Source organism: Canis lupus, chromosome 18 (genome assembly GCF_011100685.1).
Source record: "Canis lupus familiaris isolate Mischka breed German Shepherd chromosome 18, alternate assembly UU_Cfam_GSD_1.0, whole genome shotgun sequence".
NCBI classification, from domain to species: Eukaryota; Metazoa; Chordata; class Mammalia; order Carnivora; family Canidae; genus Canis; species Canis lupus.
The window spans coordinates 15,542,874-15,562,475 of record NC_049239.1 but is presented as its reverse complement, the minus strand read 5'-3'; the positions used below and the strand labels follow the sequence as shown (position 1 = coordinate 15,562,475).

At 34.9% G+C, this 19,602-nt stretch overlaps 1 protein-coding gene across 6 annotated transcripts in view; it reads left to right on the top strand.

The window, feature by feature from the left end:
* Positions 1-19,602, top strand: part of KMT2E (lysine methyltransferase 2E (inactive)) — a 93,011-nt gene that overhangs the window by 57,381 nt on the left and 16,028 nt on the right. For all 6 annotated transcript variants that reach the window (XM_038562742.1, XM_038562743.1, XM_038562741.1 and 3 more), the window contains 9 exons: positions 4,753-4,811; positions 5,743-5,915; positions 6,741-6,779; positions 9,912-10,142; positions 10,278-10,408; positions 11,415-11,532; positions 12,853-12,962; positions 15,065-15,329; positions 16,464-16,562. In XM_038562742.1, the coding sequence (XP_038418670.1) occupies positions 4,753-4,811; positions 5,743-5,915; positions 6,741-6,779; positions 9,912-10,142; positions 10,278-10,408; positions 11,415-11,532; positions 12,853-12,962; positions 15,065-15,329; positions 16,464-16,562 (1,225 nt within the window). The remainder of the gene's footprint in view (positions 1-4,752; positions 4,812-5,742; positions 5,916-6,740; positions 6,780-9,911; positions 10,143-10,277; positions 10,409-11,414; positions 11,533-12,852; positions 12,963-15,064; positions 15,330-16,463; positions 16,563-19,602) is intronic.

Here is a 19,602-nt window from a genome sequence, read left to right as displayed (position 1 = left end):
CATTTATATCAACTAATTGCCAACAACACAGACAATAATGTAATTAGAATATCACCAACTACTCTGCTTCCTTTCATAGGAAAATATAACAAGTCTCAGAGTAACAATACTAACACTAGCACCAACAATATGATTATGTAAAACAGTATGTATGTATGTATGTATTTAAAAAGTAAACTTTGCACCCAACTTGGGGCTTAAGTTCACAACCCTGAGATCAAGAGTTGCATGCTCCACCATTTGAGCCAGCCATATGCTACTTTGTAAAAGAATTTATAATTTTTTTTTTTAACCCTTAAGATATGTTCCACAAGGAATATATGGTTGTGTTTAAAGTCCCTTAAAAAAAAAAATTAAAGTCCCTTAAAAGGGGACACCTGGATTGCTCAGTGGTTAAGCATCTGCCCTTGGCTCAGGTCATGATTCCTGGGTCCTGGGATTGAGTCCCACATCAGGTTCCCTGCAGGGGAGGGAGTCTGCTTCTCCCTTCGCCTATGTCTCTGCCTCTCTCTGTCTCTCATGAATAATTAAATAAAATATTTAAGACAAATAAATAAGTCCCTTCAAGGGATTTCACTGTGTGATTATAACAGCAGCTGGATACATACTATGTTGATGAGGTTATATTATTTTTTATAATAAAACATTTTGAGTTAATTATAGGTTCACATACAGTTAGGAAATAATACAGAGATTCTGTATATCCTTTACTCAGTTCCCCCCAGTGGTAACATGTTCCAAGACTATTTATACAATATCACAACTAGGATATTGACATTGATATAGTCAAGATACAAAATATTTCCATTGCAAGGATACCTAATGTTACTTTTTACAGCCACACCACCTCTCACCCCTCGCAACTCTCCCATCCTTACCTTTGGCAATTCCATTGCTGTAATCTGTAGCCCATGGCTATAGTTTTATCATTTCAAGAATGTTATTATATAAATGGAATCATACAGTATGTGACCTTTGGGATTGGCTTTTTTTTTCCCCTCTGGAGAGCCAGCCAATTTGTATATACCAGTATTTCGTTCTTTCCAGTTGCTGAGTTGTGTTCTGTGATATATATATTCCGTAATTTGTTTAACCATTCACTCATTGAAGGACATTTGGGTCTTTTCCACTTTTTGGCTATTGCAGAAAAAGTTGCTATGAACATTTGTGTACAGGTTTTGGTGTGAATGTAAGTTTATTTCTTCTGGGATAAATGCCTGAGGGTGCAATTGCTCAGTCTCATGGTGATGGCATGTTTAGTTTTATAAGAAATTGTCCAACTATTTTGCAGACCAGTTGCCCATTTTATATTCCTACCAGAAATATGAGTAACTAGTTATTTTTTATTTTTAGGATTTTTTATACTTTATTTTCATAATTATATACTTAAATGATTATATCCTTCCACCCCTGAAATAAAATTAAAAAGGGATTATTCTTTCCATTGTTTATTTCCTTATTAGAAACAAATACGTACATACGTATTTGTATACCTTTCCTTACTTAGGTGATAGTATATTACAGTTTTTGCCACATATCCTTTTTTCTCTTAAAAATATATGCTGGAGAGACACCTGGGTGGCTCAGCAGTTGAGCGTCTGCCTTGCACTTAGGGTGTGATCCCAGAGTTTGAGGGATTGAGTCCCTGCATAGGGCCTGCTTCTCCTTCTGCCTATGTCTCTGCCTCTCTGTGTGTGTGTCTCTCATGAATAAATAAATAAGTCTTAAAAATATATATATTTGTGTATGTGTGTGTGTATATATATATATATATGCTGAAGATCACTTTATAAGTAGTATATAGACACTGACTCATTTCTATCTCTTCAATATGCTCCATCTTTTTCATGTAATAGTTTATTCAGCCAGTGCCCTTTCATGGACATTGAGTTGTTTCAGTCTTTTTAAATTGAAGATTGAAGTGGGATTGTTCAGTAAAAGGGTAAATATTAATGTATAGGTAAAATTTTGTCAGGTATTGCCAGATTCCCCTGAAATAGGAGCTGTACACTTTTGAATTCTTACCAATAGTGGATAAGCATGCCTATTTTCCCAAGGCTTATAAGAGTGTATGATAGACTTGTAATTTTGCCAGTTTATTGCAAAATTATAATCTCAGTATTATACTTTTCATTTCTTTATTATGAGTGAGGTTTTACTATGTGATCTTGTTTCACCTTATAACAGTTAACTAACCTTTTGCCCAGATATTTTTTTTTAAGAATTTTTAAATTTTATTTTATTTATTTATTCATGAGAGAGAGAGAGAGAGGCAGAGGGAGAAGAAGGCTCATAACAGGGAGCCTGATGTGTCTCGATCCCGGGACTCCAGGATCACACCCTGGGCCAAAGGCAGGCACTAAACCGCTGAGCCACTAGGCGTCTCTTGCCTAGATAGTTTTTGATGGTGTAAATGTCTGTTAATGAATTCAGTAAGAGCTGTTTTAAAACTGATCGTTAGGGAAGGTAGTTTGTTGAGTGATACCTCCTTATTATTTTGTGATAAATAGGATGGTTATCAGTAATGCTAGGATATTTATATATCCTAGTAGACATTAAGGCATGCCTATTACTGAATTGTAGACCTTTCAATCTAGAAATCTAGAGCTCTATTCTCTCATCTAAGAATAATAGCTAATCTTATTTGACCTCTAGACTGATAAGTTTTGATAGTGAAAATGTTGACAGGAAAAATAAAACAATTACTATGGATGATGTAGTTCACAAGTGGACAGTTCATGAAATATTTTACTTTTTTTTTTTTTTAAGATTTTATTTATTTATTCAGGAGAGACACAGAGAGCGAGGCAGAGACACAGGCAGAGGGAGAAGCAGGCCCCATGCAGGGAGCCCGATGTGGGACTCAATCCTGGGTCCCCAGGATCACATCCTGGACCAAAGGTGGCGCTAAACCGCTGAGCCACCTGGGCTGCCCAAATATTTTACTTTTTAAAAAAGTTTTTATTTAGGACGCCTGGGTGGCTCAGGGGTTGAGAGTCTGCCTTCAGCTCAGGGTGTGATCCTGGAGTTCTGGGATCAAGTCCCACATCAAGCTCCCCATAAGGGAGCCTCCTTCTCCCTCTGCCTGTGTCTCTGCCTCTCTCTTTCTGTGTCTCTCATGAATAAATAAATACAATCTTTTAAAAAAAAGTTTTTATTTAAATTCCACTTAAGATACAGTGTTATACTGCTTTCAGATGTATAATATAGTGATTTAACACTTCCATACATCATCACCCAGTGCTCATCACAAGTATGCTCCTCATCCTTATTCCCTATTTAATCTGTCCCCTCTGTTTGAAATATTTTACTTATTTGTTAAAGGGTATATATTGATTATTTCAAAAGTGGAAATAATTTTAGGTTAACTGTAAATTTAATACAAATAGATTCTAAATCAGTGGTGTACATTAATTTTAAGAAATTTATTTTGGTTTTATGTTAATAGCAAATTCCCCAAAATAAATCCCTCTAAGAAATATTTGTATGGTAGTTTATTTATATTTCATTGATTCTGAGATTTGATACTATGGTTATAATTTCTGGCTCAAGTACATTTCACATCAGTTATAAAGATCTATAAAGGGATCCCTGGGTGGCGCAGCCGTTTGGCACCTGCCTTTGGCCCAGGGCGCGATCCTGGAGACCCGGGATCGAATCCCACATAGGGCTCCCGGTGCATGGAGCCTGCTTCTCCCTCTGCCTATGTCTCTGCCTCTCTCTCTCTCTCTCTCTCTGTGACTATCATAAATAAATAAAAATTAAAAAAAATAAAGATCTATAAAATACTTTGGTATTGAGTTGTTTAGTTACATGCCTTAATTTGTGTTTCTATATATGTAAATAAAATACATCTAGATAGTGATTATCATATTAGTATCAATAAATAGATTTTGAAGAATATATGAATGCATCTATAAGCTTCTAAATGTTTCAAGTTTATGTATTTAAGATGTTTGGGGTATAACATAAATGCTATTTATATAAATGTTGACATAAGTAATGACCTAACAAAACCGTGGATTTGGACCCAATTTGAAAAGTGCCCTCTACTTCAAAAGAAGCTAATAAAAGAGATCTGACATTTCAGTGATCTAAAATGAAATCTTAGGCTGTAAAATACCTTTACTGGTTTAAAATAAGAATAAAATATATCTATATTATAAAATATTAAAAACTGCTTTAAAATAAAAATCTGAAGTTTGAAAATCTAAAAAAAAATAAAGAAAAAGTTATTTTGGTTTTAGTTAACATTGTTAGCATTCTTTTTTCAAGACTTTTTGCTTTAAATATTTAATTTGAAAAAAAAAAAAAAAGTCAGGCAGCCCAGGTGGCTCAGTGAAGGAAATCTTACATAGAGTCACTTAACTGGCATCTACTGTTAATTGTGCTAGATAAGATCTGAGGCAATGGAGAGTACATATGTTTTATACTGTTTGTTTTTCGATAAGAACATTAGAGAAATTGGGACACCTGGGTGGCTCTGTGATTCAGTGTCTGCCTTCTGCTCAGGGTGTGATCCTGGAGTCCTGGGATTGAGTCCCACATCGGGCTCCCTGCATGGAGCCTGCTTATCCTTCTACCTGTATCTCTGCCTTTTTCTCTGTGTCTCTCATGAATAAATAAATAAAATCTTTAAAAAAAAAAAAGAACATTAGAGAAATGGTAAAGTTTATTACATTTAAAGCTGATCAGTTTTATATCTAAATATATGAAAATTTAATAAATAATCATGTTAATATTTTACTGTAGGAGTTTGGATAAAGAGAGGGCAGTGCTACTACAACGCCGGAAAAGGGAAAATATGTCAGGTAGGTGAAAAGGATTTATACTGAATTAAGAATAGTGTGATTGAGAGAATGAGTGGCCTGCGTATTTTAGTTGGATATAAACACCTTACCAGTGAATGTTGATTGTACACATTATTTACAATTTCAGGTAGAGGTTTTAATTAGTCTTTTTTACAGATTATAGAATAAGAATGTACTTATTTCAGAAAATGTGGAAAGTAGAGGAAAATAAAAATTATAAATCATCTATATTTTTCTACAAAGATAACAAATTGGTTTAAAGAAGTATTAAAATATGTTTGCTTTTCCGGAAGATGGTGATCCATTAGTTCATTATATGGAAATAGTATTTCATTTTTAGGAATAGATTTTAGAAGTACAACTGTGAGACAACTTTCACTTTGGCTTAAAGGAGTACCAGTACAAATGGTTTTGAATAATTGTAGTTTATTGAACTCTTCCTGTTTGATGGACATTTAGATCGTTTTCAATATTTTTTGTTTGTTATTATTACAAATGGTACCTTCAGTGAAACCCTCATGGATAATTTTTTATTGGATTTTTGTTCATCTTTGGATATATACCTGGAAATAGGATTACTGGGTGAAAAGGTAAGTGTAGAACTTTGCTAGATATGGCTAAATTTCCATTCATAGGGAATTTTGAATTTCCACTGGTAATTTATGCAAGTGCCTGTTTCCCACAGTCACATCACCTCAGTGTATTGTCAAGATTTTTGTATCTTTTCTAGTTTAATGTATAAGAAATGGTACTTGTAGTTTACATTTAAATGTATCTTACTTAAAAAAAATAAATGCATCTTTGCGTGAGGTGAGGAAAAGTTTATTCTTCAAACAGAAATACAGTAGTTTGTCGTGTAGAATGCTGTCTTGTTTTTTGTTTTGTTCAAAATAGTATTACAAGTACAGTAATTTTTATTTTGCCTTGGAAGATGGTGATACCAGTGCAACTGAGAGTGGTGACGAGGTTCCTGTGGAATTATATACTGCATTTCAGCACACCCCAACATCGATTACTTTAACTGCTTCAAGAGTTTCCAAGGTTAATGATAAAAGAAGGAAAAAAAGTGGGGAAAAAGAACAAAACATTTCAAAATGTAAAAAAGTAAGTTTTTCCTTTTTTAAGATGAGTTAGATGGGAAGTGTTGGGACCTGAGTTTTATAGGAAAGGCAGGTGAGTAATGGATGGTAGCTAGAAAAGGCCAAATCTAAGCTTTTTAAAACTAATTTTAACATTTTAGTATATTTTAGAGATTGAAGTATCATAGAGAAGAATGTTTGCATAATGATTTGAAATCATCACTAATAAAATTAGTCATAGAAAAACAAAAACTAAAAAAAAAAGAAAATTGCTGTTTTAGAAAACAAATAACAGTCCTAAATTTTTAAAAATTTTATGTGATAAATTATCCCAAGGATATAATGGCACAAAACCTTTTCTAAGGCAGTTTTTCATTAAATTTGTTATAATTGCTACTGAAGATTTTTGTCTCCCAAGGTAAAAAAGTACTTTTCATGATGACTATATTGTTATTATAGAGTGAAACTATCTCTAGATATATAATCAAGGTTTTTTTCAAAGAAAGCATTTTTCTTTGAGTAATTGTTCATGATATTCTTTCATTGCTTATTTTTAGGATTTTATTTATTTATTTATTTGACAGAGTGAGCACAAGCAGGGGAAGGGGCAGAGATGGAGAAGCAGACTCCCCACTGAACAGGGAGCTCAACTCAGGGCTTGATCACAGGACCCTGATATCATGACCTAAGCTGATGACAGACAAAACCAATGAGCCACCCAGGCACTCTGTCTGCATTCTATTTTTAATTAATAGAATAATATTCTAGTAGATGACTTTAGTGAACTGATTGATTCTTAAATATTACATCCAGTTTAAAAAAAAAAACTCAGAATTCCATGTTCTTTCAGGCCTTTCGTGAAGGATCTAGGAAGTCATCAAGAGTTAAGGTAAATACATTAAATTTAAGTCCTTAAAAAAAATAAAAATAAATTTAAGTCCTTAGTACTGTCAGTTTCAGTTTTTTAGGAGCTTACTAAGTGCGTGCTTGTCCATAATCTTTGTTTTCATCATTGTGTATCATTTCATTATTATCTTTATCAGAAGTGGCACCATTGAGAATCTTAATTTGATTAATTTGCTATCTTAAGAGTTTAAATTAACTCTGTTAAAAAAGCAAAAGGAAGTGGTATATCAGTAACACTGAGAATTTGAAAATTTGTGTGTGTTTTTTTTTTTTTTTTTTTTTTTTTTTGCACAGTTGGGATTCTAGTGATTTAGTCAAGTCAGTTATAGAGTACTATAAAATCACCGTAGAGGTACAAAGTAATCATTTGTACCTTGAATTAATTAGAATATATCCTCAATTTTGTAGATGCCCAGGTTGCTGAGAGAGGCAAGGCTCGTCAGCTCTGCCTCCCCCTAAAAGATAGGTGTTGGATCACAGAGGTCAGCTATATAGTGTTTTTGTAGCTTCCTAGGTTATGTGGTTAAAGGATAATGGGTTTCTCAAGTTGTCAGATAGTAAAATTGGATGTGAAGAGCCTGTTACAGTATATCTGTTATGCCAGTAGTGTAAAGCATGATCATTTATTCATTATTCCATATTTCCTGAAAAACAAATCATTAAACAGCTATCCAGTGATGATGATTACATGTTTTTGTAGTTCTTTCTCAAGAAAGTTAATACATGGTGTCACTGCAAACCCAAAGTTTCATAAAATGTTCCTTATGTGTTAAAATTGGGGATTTTATATTAAAGTTGTGTTTATTAAAGTTGTGTTTATGGGATATTCTCTGACATACTGTACGGTCTGCAAAAGTTTTTGGATTCAGCTAGTGGAAACTTAGTAATTCACTAGTTTCCCTTCCTTTCTAATATATCCAGTCATCCCAATAGCAGGTTTATTGAAGAAGGGGCATCTTTTACTTAAGTGAAATATTTTCATTTATTATATAAAGAAATGACTAAGGAAATAGAATTTTAAAAATGCTTTGTATGTCTTTGAAGATATTTTTCCTTAACTCAAAGATACCTCTTTAAGATCATAACAATTCTGGTTAGTAATTCTGTAGTATTTATAGGTTCAAGAGATATAGAAGAATTTACTGTATCAAATGTATACCAGGTCAGTAGAAGGCTTGGGTGAGGGGAGGGTAAAACAGAAAGAAAAAAATTAAATTTATATATTTCTTTAATAAAGCTGAGGAAAGCCTTAATATGTAATATTTCATATTTGTATAAAAATCTATTATAGGGTGGTTACTATAACATGGCATATTTAAGTATATAAAGTATCAATTGGTAAAAATAAAGCTACTCCTATCAAGTAGTTGTTCAACTTACTATAGTTTGTTTCATTGTAGAAAAGTGATACCTTGTATAATAAAAGTTCGTTATTTATGGAATGTGGACAAATGATAAATTTTAGTGTTACTGTACATGTCTAACAGAATATATAAGGATCTTTACAAATTCTACATGATTTTTAAATTTTAGTTAGGTTGTACATATTATAGAAATCTGTTTTATCATCAAGGTGTTCACTGTTATAGAAGGAAACTGACGAATAGTGTTTATAAGAAAGTGAAATGTCATGTGTTAAAACCAATTATAAATTTGAATTATGCTAATGAAACATATATGTTTTTGTTATCTGCATTGGTTGATTTTCATCCTGAGATTGCAGTTAAGAATTGTCGTGGAAGGGGACGCCTGGGTGGCTCAGTGGTTGAACGTCTGCCTTAGGCTCAGGGCGTGATCCTGGAGTCCCGGGATCCAGTCCCACATCAGGCTCCCTGCATGGAGTCTGCTTCTCCCTCTGCCTGTCTCTTCCTCTCTCTGTGTGTCTCTCATGAATAAATAAATAAAATCTTAAAAAAAATAAAAAAAGGAATTGTCGTGGAAGTCCACATTTTAATACGTTTTTAAAATGTATAGTAATTGTGCCTATTTATAAACTGCATTCCAGCAAGAAAATTGTTCCTTTTTGTTTTTTTCTTTTGAACATTTTTTCAAGATTTTATTTTTAATATTTTGTTTTTTAAAGATCTTATTTATTTATTCATGAGAGACACGTAGAGAGAGAGAGAGAGAGAGGCAAAGACATAGGCAGAGGGAGAAGCAGGCTCCATGCAGGGAGCCCAATGTGGGACTCGATCCCGGGACTCCAGGATCACACCCTGGGCCGAAGTCAGACGCTCAACCACTGAGCCACCCAGGCGTCCCAAGATTTTTAAAGTAATCTCTACACCTAGTGTGGGGCTCACACTCACCACCCCAAGATCAAGAGTCACATGCTCTTCCAACTGAACCAGACAGGTGCCCCCTTCTTTTTGCTGTGTAACAGACTTTTTTTTTTTTTTTTTAAGATTTTTATTTATTTATTCATGAGAGACACAGAGAGAGAGAGAGGCAGAGACACACAGGCAGAGGGAGAAGCAGGCTCCATGCAGGGAGCCCGATGTGGGATTCCATCCCCAGACTCCAGGATCACGCCCTGGGTCAAAGGTGGAGCTTAACTGCTGAGCCACCCAGGCATCCCACTCTGTAACAGATTAAAAGAGGCTATAACTGCTTGTACTTGGCACTTAGCATTTTTGTTTTTATATATAATATATATAACTGCTGAGCAGGGAGCCTGATGTAGAACTTGATCCCAGGACCTTGGGATCATGACCGGAGCTGAAGGCAGCTGCTTAAAGATTTGAGCCACCCAGGTGCCCCTTCACTGTCTTTTTTTTAATCATTTGCTAGCTGGCAATGATTCCAAAATTTTGAGTATTTGCAGTTTTATTAATGGCCTCCATTTGGCTAACGTGGCGTCAGTGAAGCCTGAATTTTTGCTAGTCCAACATAACTTGGCCTCCTTTAGTTTTCTAAGTCCTTATTTGCCTGGCATGCAGTATAAAGATGTAGTAAGCTGATATTTTTTCCCTAGGACCAACTTAGAAAGCCTACCATTATCTCTTCTTTATATTATGTTCTTTTATATAGATTACCATTTATTTGTGTATCTGTGTGTGTGTAAATATAAATACTTAGAAGTCCAGGTATTAATACTTATTTGCTATGATTTTAGGGTTCAGCTCCAGAGATTGATCCTTCATCTGATGGTTCAAATTTTGGATGGGAGACAAAAATCAAAGCATGGATGGATCGATATGAAGAGGCAAATAGTAACCAATATAGTGAGGGTGTTCAGAGGGAGGCACAAAGAATAGCTCTGAGATTAGGCAATGGAAATGACAAAAAAGAGATCAATAAATCAGATTTGAATACCAACAATTTGCTCTTCAAGCCTCCTGTGGAGGTAAATATATCATTTGCCAAAAACTTTTTTTTTTTTGCCAAAAACTTTAACAAAAGCTATCTTATAATATATATATTGAGTAATAAGACTGAAAGCAATCAGATTTAATTACTCTCAACATTTCTCTGGTTTTAGAGCCATATACAAAAAAATAAGAAAATTCTGAAATCTGCAAAAGATTTGCCTCCTGATGCACTTATCATTGAGTACAGAGGGAAGTTTATGCTAAGAGAACAGTTTGAAGCAAATGGATATTTCTTTAAGAGGTATACTCATTTATTTTACCACTTATCTATAGTTAAGAATTGATTTTTTGGCTATTTCGTCAAGATGCTGTATTCGTTTATATTTTGCTTTCCTAAGTGATTATTCTAATACATTTAAAATTGTAGTGTGATCTAACAGTGACTAATGCCAACTTTTGAACTATAATAAAATATAACAAAAAAGCATATGTATTCCTCAATCTCACTCATATCTCGCTGACACTCCTATAAACAGTCTACTTCAAAGATAAACTGCAGCAGTATAAATGGATGTTAATTAAAAACTTACTCCCTAAGATTATAAGGAACCCTTTTGCATCCAAGACCTTTCTTAAGTCCTTATAACATAATTGCTAGAACCTAAAAAGATCATTGGCGATCACAGGCAAAACACCTTCTTTATTAGAGGATGTTTGATTTAGTCTTACATTATCGCCACCACTTTGAACTCTCACTTTCTTTCTTGGTACTGAAATGGCTCTGGAGCCCTCTTCTGTGCTATGTGATTTTGGGAGGGGATTTGATGTTGTGACCCATTGCTTTCGTGAAATCTAGAAGAATGTTAGTATCTCTAGGGAGATAGTATTCTCAGTCTATATGATAATTAAACTATTTGTTGTTTATAACTTGAGTTTTTAAGATTTGAAAGATATACAAGAATAATTCTCTTGGATATAGCAAATTTTATCTGAAACAGTGCTATAAATCAAACATTTAAGTCACTGTGAGATAAAGATTTTCAAGGTGTCCAGTTATGAATCCTTCTGTAAAGGCAGTAGTCACTCCCTTTTTATTTTTCCTTTTAAATTTGAATTTCTACCTTCAGCTAACTGCCTTTGATTTGGGTAAGATTATTGGAGCAGGTAAAAATCTAATTAGCATGATCAAATGGGTTCTGGTATCAGATTGCCTATATTCAGATCTTGGCTTTATTATTTATTTACTTTGAATCTTTTAGAAGTTCATTAATATGTTAATAATTTGTAATGCATTTCTTTCTTTGTAGACCATATCCTTTTGTTTTATTTTATTCTAAATTTCATGGGCTAGAAATGTGTGTTGATGCAAGGACTTTTGGGAATGAGGCTCGGTTCATCAGGCGTTCTTGTACACCCAACGCAGAGGTAAGCTTGTAGAAATCGTTTTGGAAGGCAGGGGTTTAGGGGATATGAAGAACCGAGCATTAAACACAATCTGGTAGCTTAAAACACTTTTTAAGTATTGCAGCATTTTATATTGTCCAGTGTGTTTCCATTGTGAAGAGTTAGGTAATATTGGGCTATGAGGGCTTAAAAGTGACTTTGCACATTGAATAAATGTTCTTTGTAAGAAGAAATATTGGACTTCTGTTTATTTCAGAAGCTCTATTTATGGGTCAAATATAGGATCTGATTAGATCAAGATAGAGGACAAAACTGAAAGCTAAAGTAGATTTTATATGTGCTAGTCTAAAATTTTTTAATAAAACTGTGTTTTAATTTGGAGCCCTAAGTAGTATTTCTGGCTTTGTTTTTTTACATGCCAAACTATACATTTTTAATTTATAGCTATGTTACAGTTAAGAGCATAGGTTTTGAAACAGACTTATTAGATTCATGTCTTCTCTTTGACTTACTAGCTTTGTAAACTTGTCTATGCTTGTTTTATGTGTAAAAAGTTGTTAAGAGGACTAAAGGAGTTAATACATTTGAAGTACCTAGAATAATGTCTGTCATAAAAAAGTATGGTGTTAACTGTATCATCACTCATTACTGCATGTCATCAGATTGAAGATACCATTATTTATAAAACTCCCAATGTCGGGATACTCAGAAGTGAAAAAATATGCATTGTAGAGTCAATGAAGTATAGTATGTGCTTTTTTTTTTTATTTTAAGATTTTATTTATTCATTCATGAGAGACACAGAGAGAGGGGCAGAGACATAGGCAGAGGGAGAAGCAGGCTCCACATAGGGAGCCTGATGTGGGACTCAATCCCAGGACTCCCAGGATCATGCCCTGAGCTAAAGGCAGATGCCTAACTACTGAGCCACCCAGACATCCCGTAGTATGTGGTTTTTAATGCTACATGGTAGTCTGTAGAGTTTGCATCTCTGTATTTATGTTTTCAGTTTATAACCAGCAATTAATTAATTTTAAAAAGATTTTATTTATTCATGAGAGACAGAGAGAGGCAGAGACCTAGGCAGAGGGAGAAGCAGGCTCCTGGCAGGGGGCCTGATGTGGGACTTGATCCCAGGATCATGACCCAAGCCAAAGGCAGATGCTCAACTGCTGAGCCACTCAGGCATCCCAATAACAATCAATTTCTAGATAGTCTTGTGATTACAGATTTTCCACAGTGTACTCATGAATTCCTTTAAAAAGTTTTCAAAATTGCAGGATGAGGAGCTACTAAAGATAGAAATTTTATAAAAATATAAAATTTTCTTTTGACTAACAGGTGAGGCATGAAATTGAGGATGGAACTATACATCTTTACATTTATTCTATACAGAGTATTCCAAAGGGAACTGAAATAACTATTGCCTTTGATTTTGACTATGGGAATTGGTAAGTTCAAGTCTCTAACTATGTTTATTATCTGTTTTGAAATAGTTCTTTTTTTATTTTTAAAGATTTTATTTATTTATTCATGAGAGACACAGAGAGAGCAAGAGAGGTAGAGACACAGGGAGAGGGAGAAGCAGGCTCCATGCAGGGAACCTGACGTGGGACTCGATCCTGGGACTCCAGGATCATGCCCTAGGCCAAAGGCAGGCGCTAAACCCACTGAGCCACTCAGGGATCCCTTGAAATAGTTCTTAATGTCCTCCTAAAACTCTAGGTATTTTCATAGCTTTTTAATTTGTATTTATTATAAGGCAACTAAATGTACTTGAAAACAAGCATTTTGGTGTCAGCTTTCTACTAAGCATGATTATTAGTTCTTTTCCAAACTTTTTAAGATTTTATTTATTCATGAGAGAACGGGGGGAGAGAGAGAGAGAGAGAGAGAGGCAGAGACACAGGCAGAGGGAGAAGCAGGCTCCATGCAGGGAGCCCCATGTGAGACTGGATCCAGGGTCTCCAGGATCACGCCCTGGAGGCACTAGGCGGCCTAAACCGCTGAGCCACCCGGGCTGCCCTCTTTTCCAAACTTTAATTATAAGTGTGATAAATGCTCATAGTAATTAAAATCAATAGTCCTAATTCCACCATACAACACTGATCTTGTTTACGTGAGGGTTTTTTCTTCTATTTTAGGGGGTACAGTTTTAGTCCTATATTTAATTTGGCTGATCAATGTGAATGGGTAATTTCACTATTGCCCCTCAAAACAAAAGAAATTGTGCAAATTTTCTTTGCAGAGAAATCAAAAAAGTTTGTTGGAGTCCTGTATGGAAATTCTGAGAACTGTTGTTCTGAAACACTAGGGAAATAAAGTCAATTCTGAGTATAAAAACTTCAACTTAAATTCTATGTAAATTATATTCTGTAGTATTTTGCCTTCATCTTTTCTCGTTCATTACTTTTGAGATTCAGTTCTGTTGTTCTGTCTAGCTCTTGTTCATTTATTTTCACTGGTGATAGCATTTATCCATTCTTCTGTTGGTGATCCTTTAGATTTACCAAAAGTGTTCCTATGATTTTTTGAACATATCTTTGTGGGCACATGTTCTCTCCATGGGAGGGAATCTAGGTGGTGTACTTGCTCAATTGTAGAGCTTACGCAGCCTCAGTGTTTACCAGACATGGGTTAATGACCAGTTTCTCGTCTCACACTTTTCTTCCTTGCCTCACTTCCTTATGGCTTTTAAAAATTGATGATAATCCTTGTGAAACTATCTTTTTATATTTTTGCCATTTTTCTTGATTTTTTAAAAGATTTTGATTTTATTTATTTATTAATGAGAGACAGAGACAGACACAGAGAGAGAGAGAGAGAGGTAGAGACACAGGCAGAGGGAGAAGCAGGCTCCACGCAGGGAGCCCGACGTGGGACTTGATCCCAGGTCTCCAGGATCAGGCCCTGGGCTGAAGGCGGCGCTAAACCGCTGAGCCACCCAGGCTGCCCCATGGAAGTCATTTCTTAAAGTATAAGACAAAACTGGTTAAGTTTTGGGACCACGGAATGAAGTAAATACTGGTTTTGTCTTAATGTAAACCAGAGTATCATTTTACTTTTAAAAATTCCATTTTAATGTTTTTTTCCTTTTCTAAGTCGTAACTGGTTATCCTTTGATTGAAGGCCCAGTCTCTGGTCAGGATCAACTTTTAATGATTGTTTTTTATTTTAATTTTTAAATTTTTTCTAAGGATTTTATTCATGAGAGACACAGAGAGAGAGGTAGGGACATAGGGAGAGGGAGAAGCAACCTTCCTGCAGGGAACCCGATGTGGGACTTGATCCTGGAACCCTGGGATCACCAGAGCCAGAGGCAGAGAGTTCCAACCATTGAGTCACCCAGGCATCCCTGATTATGTTTTTTAAATGAGGGAAAAAAATTTCTTTCGCAGTAGTTACCATGGGTTTGCAAATAGTGAAAAGTAAGGACTGCTTATAAGTAGTAGTAATAGCATACAGTTTTACAAAATTAAAATGCAGCTTAAAATGGATTAGAAAATTTTACAGTGTGTGTCTTGAATAAATATTTAACTGGTTATCTTTCTAGTAAGTACAAGGTGGACTGTGCATGCCTCAAAGAAAATCCAGAGTGCCCTGTTCTAAAACGTAGTTCTGAATCCACGGAAAACATCAATAGTGGTTATGAGACCAGAAGGAAAAAAGGAAAAAAAGAAAAGGATATTTCAAAAGAAAAAGATACACAGAATCAGAATATTACTTTGGATTGTGAAGGAACAACCAACAAAATGAAGAGCCCAGAAACTAAACAGAGAAAGCTTTCTCCACTGAGACTATCCGTATCAAATAATCAGGTACTGAACTATGCTCTTTTTCTTTTCTTTTTTTTTTTTTTTTAATTTTTATTTATTTATGATAGTCACACAGAGAGAGAGAGAGGCAGAGACATAGGCAGAGGGAGAAGCAGGCTCCATGCACCGGGAGCCCGACGTGGGATTCGATCCTGGGTCTCCAGGATTGCGCCCTGGGCCAAAGGCAGGCACCAAACCGCTGCGCCACCCAGGGATCCCCTCTTTTGCTTTTCAACAGAAATCAACAAAAGAAAATAATTTGTCATATTTTAATCTCTTTATGTAAAATGGTTTAAATTTTTTCAGTTGAATCTGTTATTTAATGAAGTACTTAGAAACATAAAACACAGGTTCTGCTAGGATTTGGGCAGTGTTAAACTTGTTAAACAATTCAGCCAGCAAATGTTTTTTTGTTTTTTTGTTTTTTTTTTTTCAGCCAGCAAATGTTTGCAGAATTCAATGCAAGATTTTTCTATAACTGGGTACTTTAAAAACTTCTTCCAGATGGTATCGTCCTTATGTTAATAATAAAGTCTTGATTTCCTTTTTTTTAAACATGTGGGGCATAATTCTATAAAGATGAGAGAGATGATTTTTAAGAGAAAATTCTCTTAGCACGTAATTTTGGGGAATGAGTTTGGCTCATTTGTCTGCCCTGCTAGAGCATGGTTTCTTATATGCCCTCTACACAAATGGAAATTAGGCAGGGCCATTTAAAATGAAAATAAAGTTTTACTCTCTCCAGTACCCCCATCTACCATAATTTAATAGTTTAATTAATTTAATGATAATTTCCCATAAGCTTTAAATTGAACAAACATTTTTTGAGCACTTGGTATCTGTAGGCTCTAGGTTTTATGAAGTGATTTTATATGTTTACTTTGCTACCATATTTGACCCGCTGGGTTCTATTGATAACATTATTGACTAGAACTTTATGTAAAAAGCAGAATTATTTAATTTTGAAAATTTTTTTTTTGAAAATTTTCTTGAATTAAAACCAGTTTTAAAGTTCTGAAGCTGATTTAAGTAGGCTCATAATTTGTCTATGGTGAATGCATTAAATGTTATACTGTAGTGTCCCTGATTTGTAGACAGAATAGTAGTTTCTATACAGCAATCATTTCTATCTTCCAGGAACCAGATTTTATTGATGATATAGAAGAAAAGACTCCCATTAGCAACGAAGTAGAAATGGAATCAGAGGAGCAGATTGCAGAAAGGAAAAGGAAGATGGTAAGTTGGGAAGCTTCATGCTGTCTCTTGGGCTTATGACAGCTGCTCTTCCCATAGTAATTGTTGCTGCCTTTAGGAGGGTTTTTGCACTGTTCTTTGTTTCAAATTAGCAAACATGATGTGCCACTGAACATTTGTTTGGCTTTGTTATTATCATTCAGGTAACTTGCACTAGTCTTTTCTGTTTTTATTGTGTGTTCATTAGACATTTTAGAATGTTATGACAGTTAACATTTTTGAGGCTGAGAACTATTAATAAATTTTAATGCCAGAATTACTGTTCAAAATGTCTTTCATTAGCTAAATTGTACCTTTTCTCTTCATAATTAAATGTAAAGCAAAAATGGAATTTTAAAGCTTATAACAGCACCAAATAAATGGCTTATGTAAAAAAAAACCCACTGGTAGCTACTATTCTGTATCTTATATTGGTATCAAAAAATAAGGTTTTCATTAAAATACATTTGGTATTTATGTTCTTTGTTCTACTTTTTATACAGATAAGATACTGCAAATAAATTATACAAGATATTTTCTTAGAAATCTGTGTTAATTTAGCAGTGGATATAATTCTTAGGCCAGTTAGGTATTATGATAGATTTTGCCAAAGGTTTGAAAAGGACTTTACACACCAAAATAATGATTTTAGCATGGATTTTCCCTACTCCGTTTTATTTTATATGATTCCTTGTTTCCTATGTGTGATTTTCATGTTGTATTCCAAGGAATCTCAGGGTCATATACTTAGGGTAGGGAGGGGTAGGATCTTTGGATCATTGTGTGTTTTATTGCCTGGATGGTCATTCCTCCAACATTATTTCATTGTTGATGTTCACAACTCTGAGAGCAATGCGGAACTGTTTCACAGTGTCTGGATTTCAGAGGCACAGTTCTGAGGGGACCGGGTGATATCAGAGAGACAAAAAACTATATAGGAAAAAGTACTCAAGGAGGTTGGTTATAAAAGAGGGGAGTTTTTTTCCTATGCTTAAAGGAATTACCTTGAACCCTTTTCAAGATCTGGTTACATCTAAATTATGAACCTACCCAAATTATCGGTGGCCTTCTCTTGACTAGATTTTCAGTATTGGTCCATTTGTTCCACAATTGCCAGAGCAGTGTATTTGTACTAGACTGCAAAACCATTGTAGAGTATCACTGGGTTTTGGATGAGGCATGTGCTGGTAGGAAGAACCTCTTTCACAAGTGACTTTAAGGGCTATAATGACTACTCTAAAAAAATCATGAAATTAAAAAAGTTTAATGCCCTTACAATAATATTACTCCAATTACATTTTTAAAAAAGTTTTTATGACTGTGGGGCTACTTTTAATGCTGAGAAAATCTGTGAACTTAGAACATCCTCATTTTCAGATCCCAGAAGAAAATAGAAATACCCTTTTGCTGATGAACTTTGGATAGATAAAAAGGGAATCCATTTGTATGCATTTTAGCATATTCATTTTAATATCTGCCTCTAAGGTAGTGGCTGTGCAGCTGGGTATTTTTCATACAAAAAAATGTAAACTTGAAAATTATCAGAGTTTAGAATTTGTCTGTTATTTTGAAGAGATATGAAATACTTAGCCAATTGGCATGGTCTCCCCAACCCTGCCGACATACTAGTATTTGTGAGGAACAAAATATGTTGTTTTTTTTAAAAAAAATATTTATTTATTCATTTATTCACACACACAGAGAGAGAGGCAGAGGGAGAAGCAGGCTCCACAAAAGGAGCCCGACGTGGGACTCAATCCCGGGTCTCCAGGATCACATCCTGGACTGAAGGCGGTGCTAAACCGCTGAGCCACCGGGGCTGCCCAGAACAAAATATTTGGTTTTGAAAAAGTTAATCCCCCTTTAGTGTCTGCCTTTTGTGTTGGTTAACATTAGTAGTTGGAAAGAAAGATTAAGGACAACTCCTGAGAAACTTACGTTAAACAGACTGAAATTTCCTTCTGTGAGAGGACAGACTTTAAATCATTGTGGGTGTAATAGGAGATACTACTTCTCTTGTATATTTGAGATAGAGATATAGTCGTATCTTCCTTCCAGATGAATACTATGTAATGTCCAAATTCAAATATACCTCAGCCCATCCTTTTGTAGTATAGCTTAAACCATATGAAATTGTCGATTCAACAGTATTTACCTACGTACATGGCAGTTTCATACACAATCTAGTGTTTAGCATTTTACTCAGTCTCCAAAAATTGCACTAGTAGATGTATTATTTTGGTTGGTTGTTGTCTTTGGTGAGAGTGGAAGAAGACAATGTCTCTGCCCTCAGGAGCGTTTGCAGAAAAAATTACAGTGCACAGTCTTTTATTAACATTTTTCTTCTTCATTTTTCTCCCCTTAAAAAGTTGTTACCTACTTACAAAAGCAAACTTGTATATAATTAAATAGTTCCTGACATTTGCTTTTTAACTAGTAAATACTTATTGGCAGTGGGCTGGAATTGACTTTGGAGAATTTTAAAATGAGTCTTCGTAAGCTATGGCAGTTGAAATACAGTGGGCTGTTTTTACTTACCTAATTCTAAAACCCAGTATACTACTGAGTGGATGCCCCCAGGTATACAGTAGGGGGTGAGGTGACCACAACCTCATCAGAGGTAGACACTGTGCAGCAGGGAGTTAGACACTGGAAGCTCACTGTATTTTGTTGAATTAACAGCTGATCTATTAAAATATGAAGCTTTTATAAGATATAAATAAAAAAGGAGGCTTGTCCCTCCCAATTTATAGTAGCATAAAAAGAACCACCTAAAGTATCTTCTGATACTATGTTTTTAAAAGAATTTTCCATGGCATTATGCAAAGATTATATGTTGGGGATATAGTCTTGGTAATATTTGATGATACACTGTAGTCAGATTGCTTAAATTGGAATCCAGGAAGATGGTTCAGAAGGCCTTCACACTTAAAAGGGGATAGAAATTTAAGAAACGGGTGCCTAGGTGGCTCAGTTGGTTGAGCATCTTCCTTCACGATCTCAGGGTCCTGGGATTGAGCCCCACATCCAGCTCCTTGCCCAG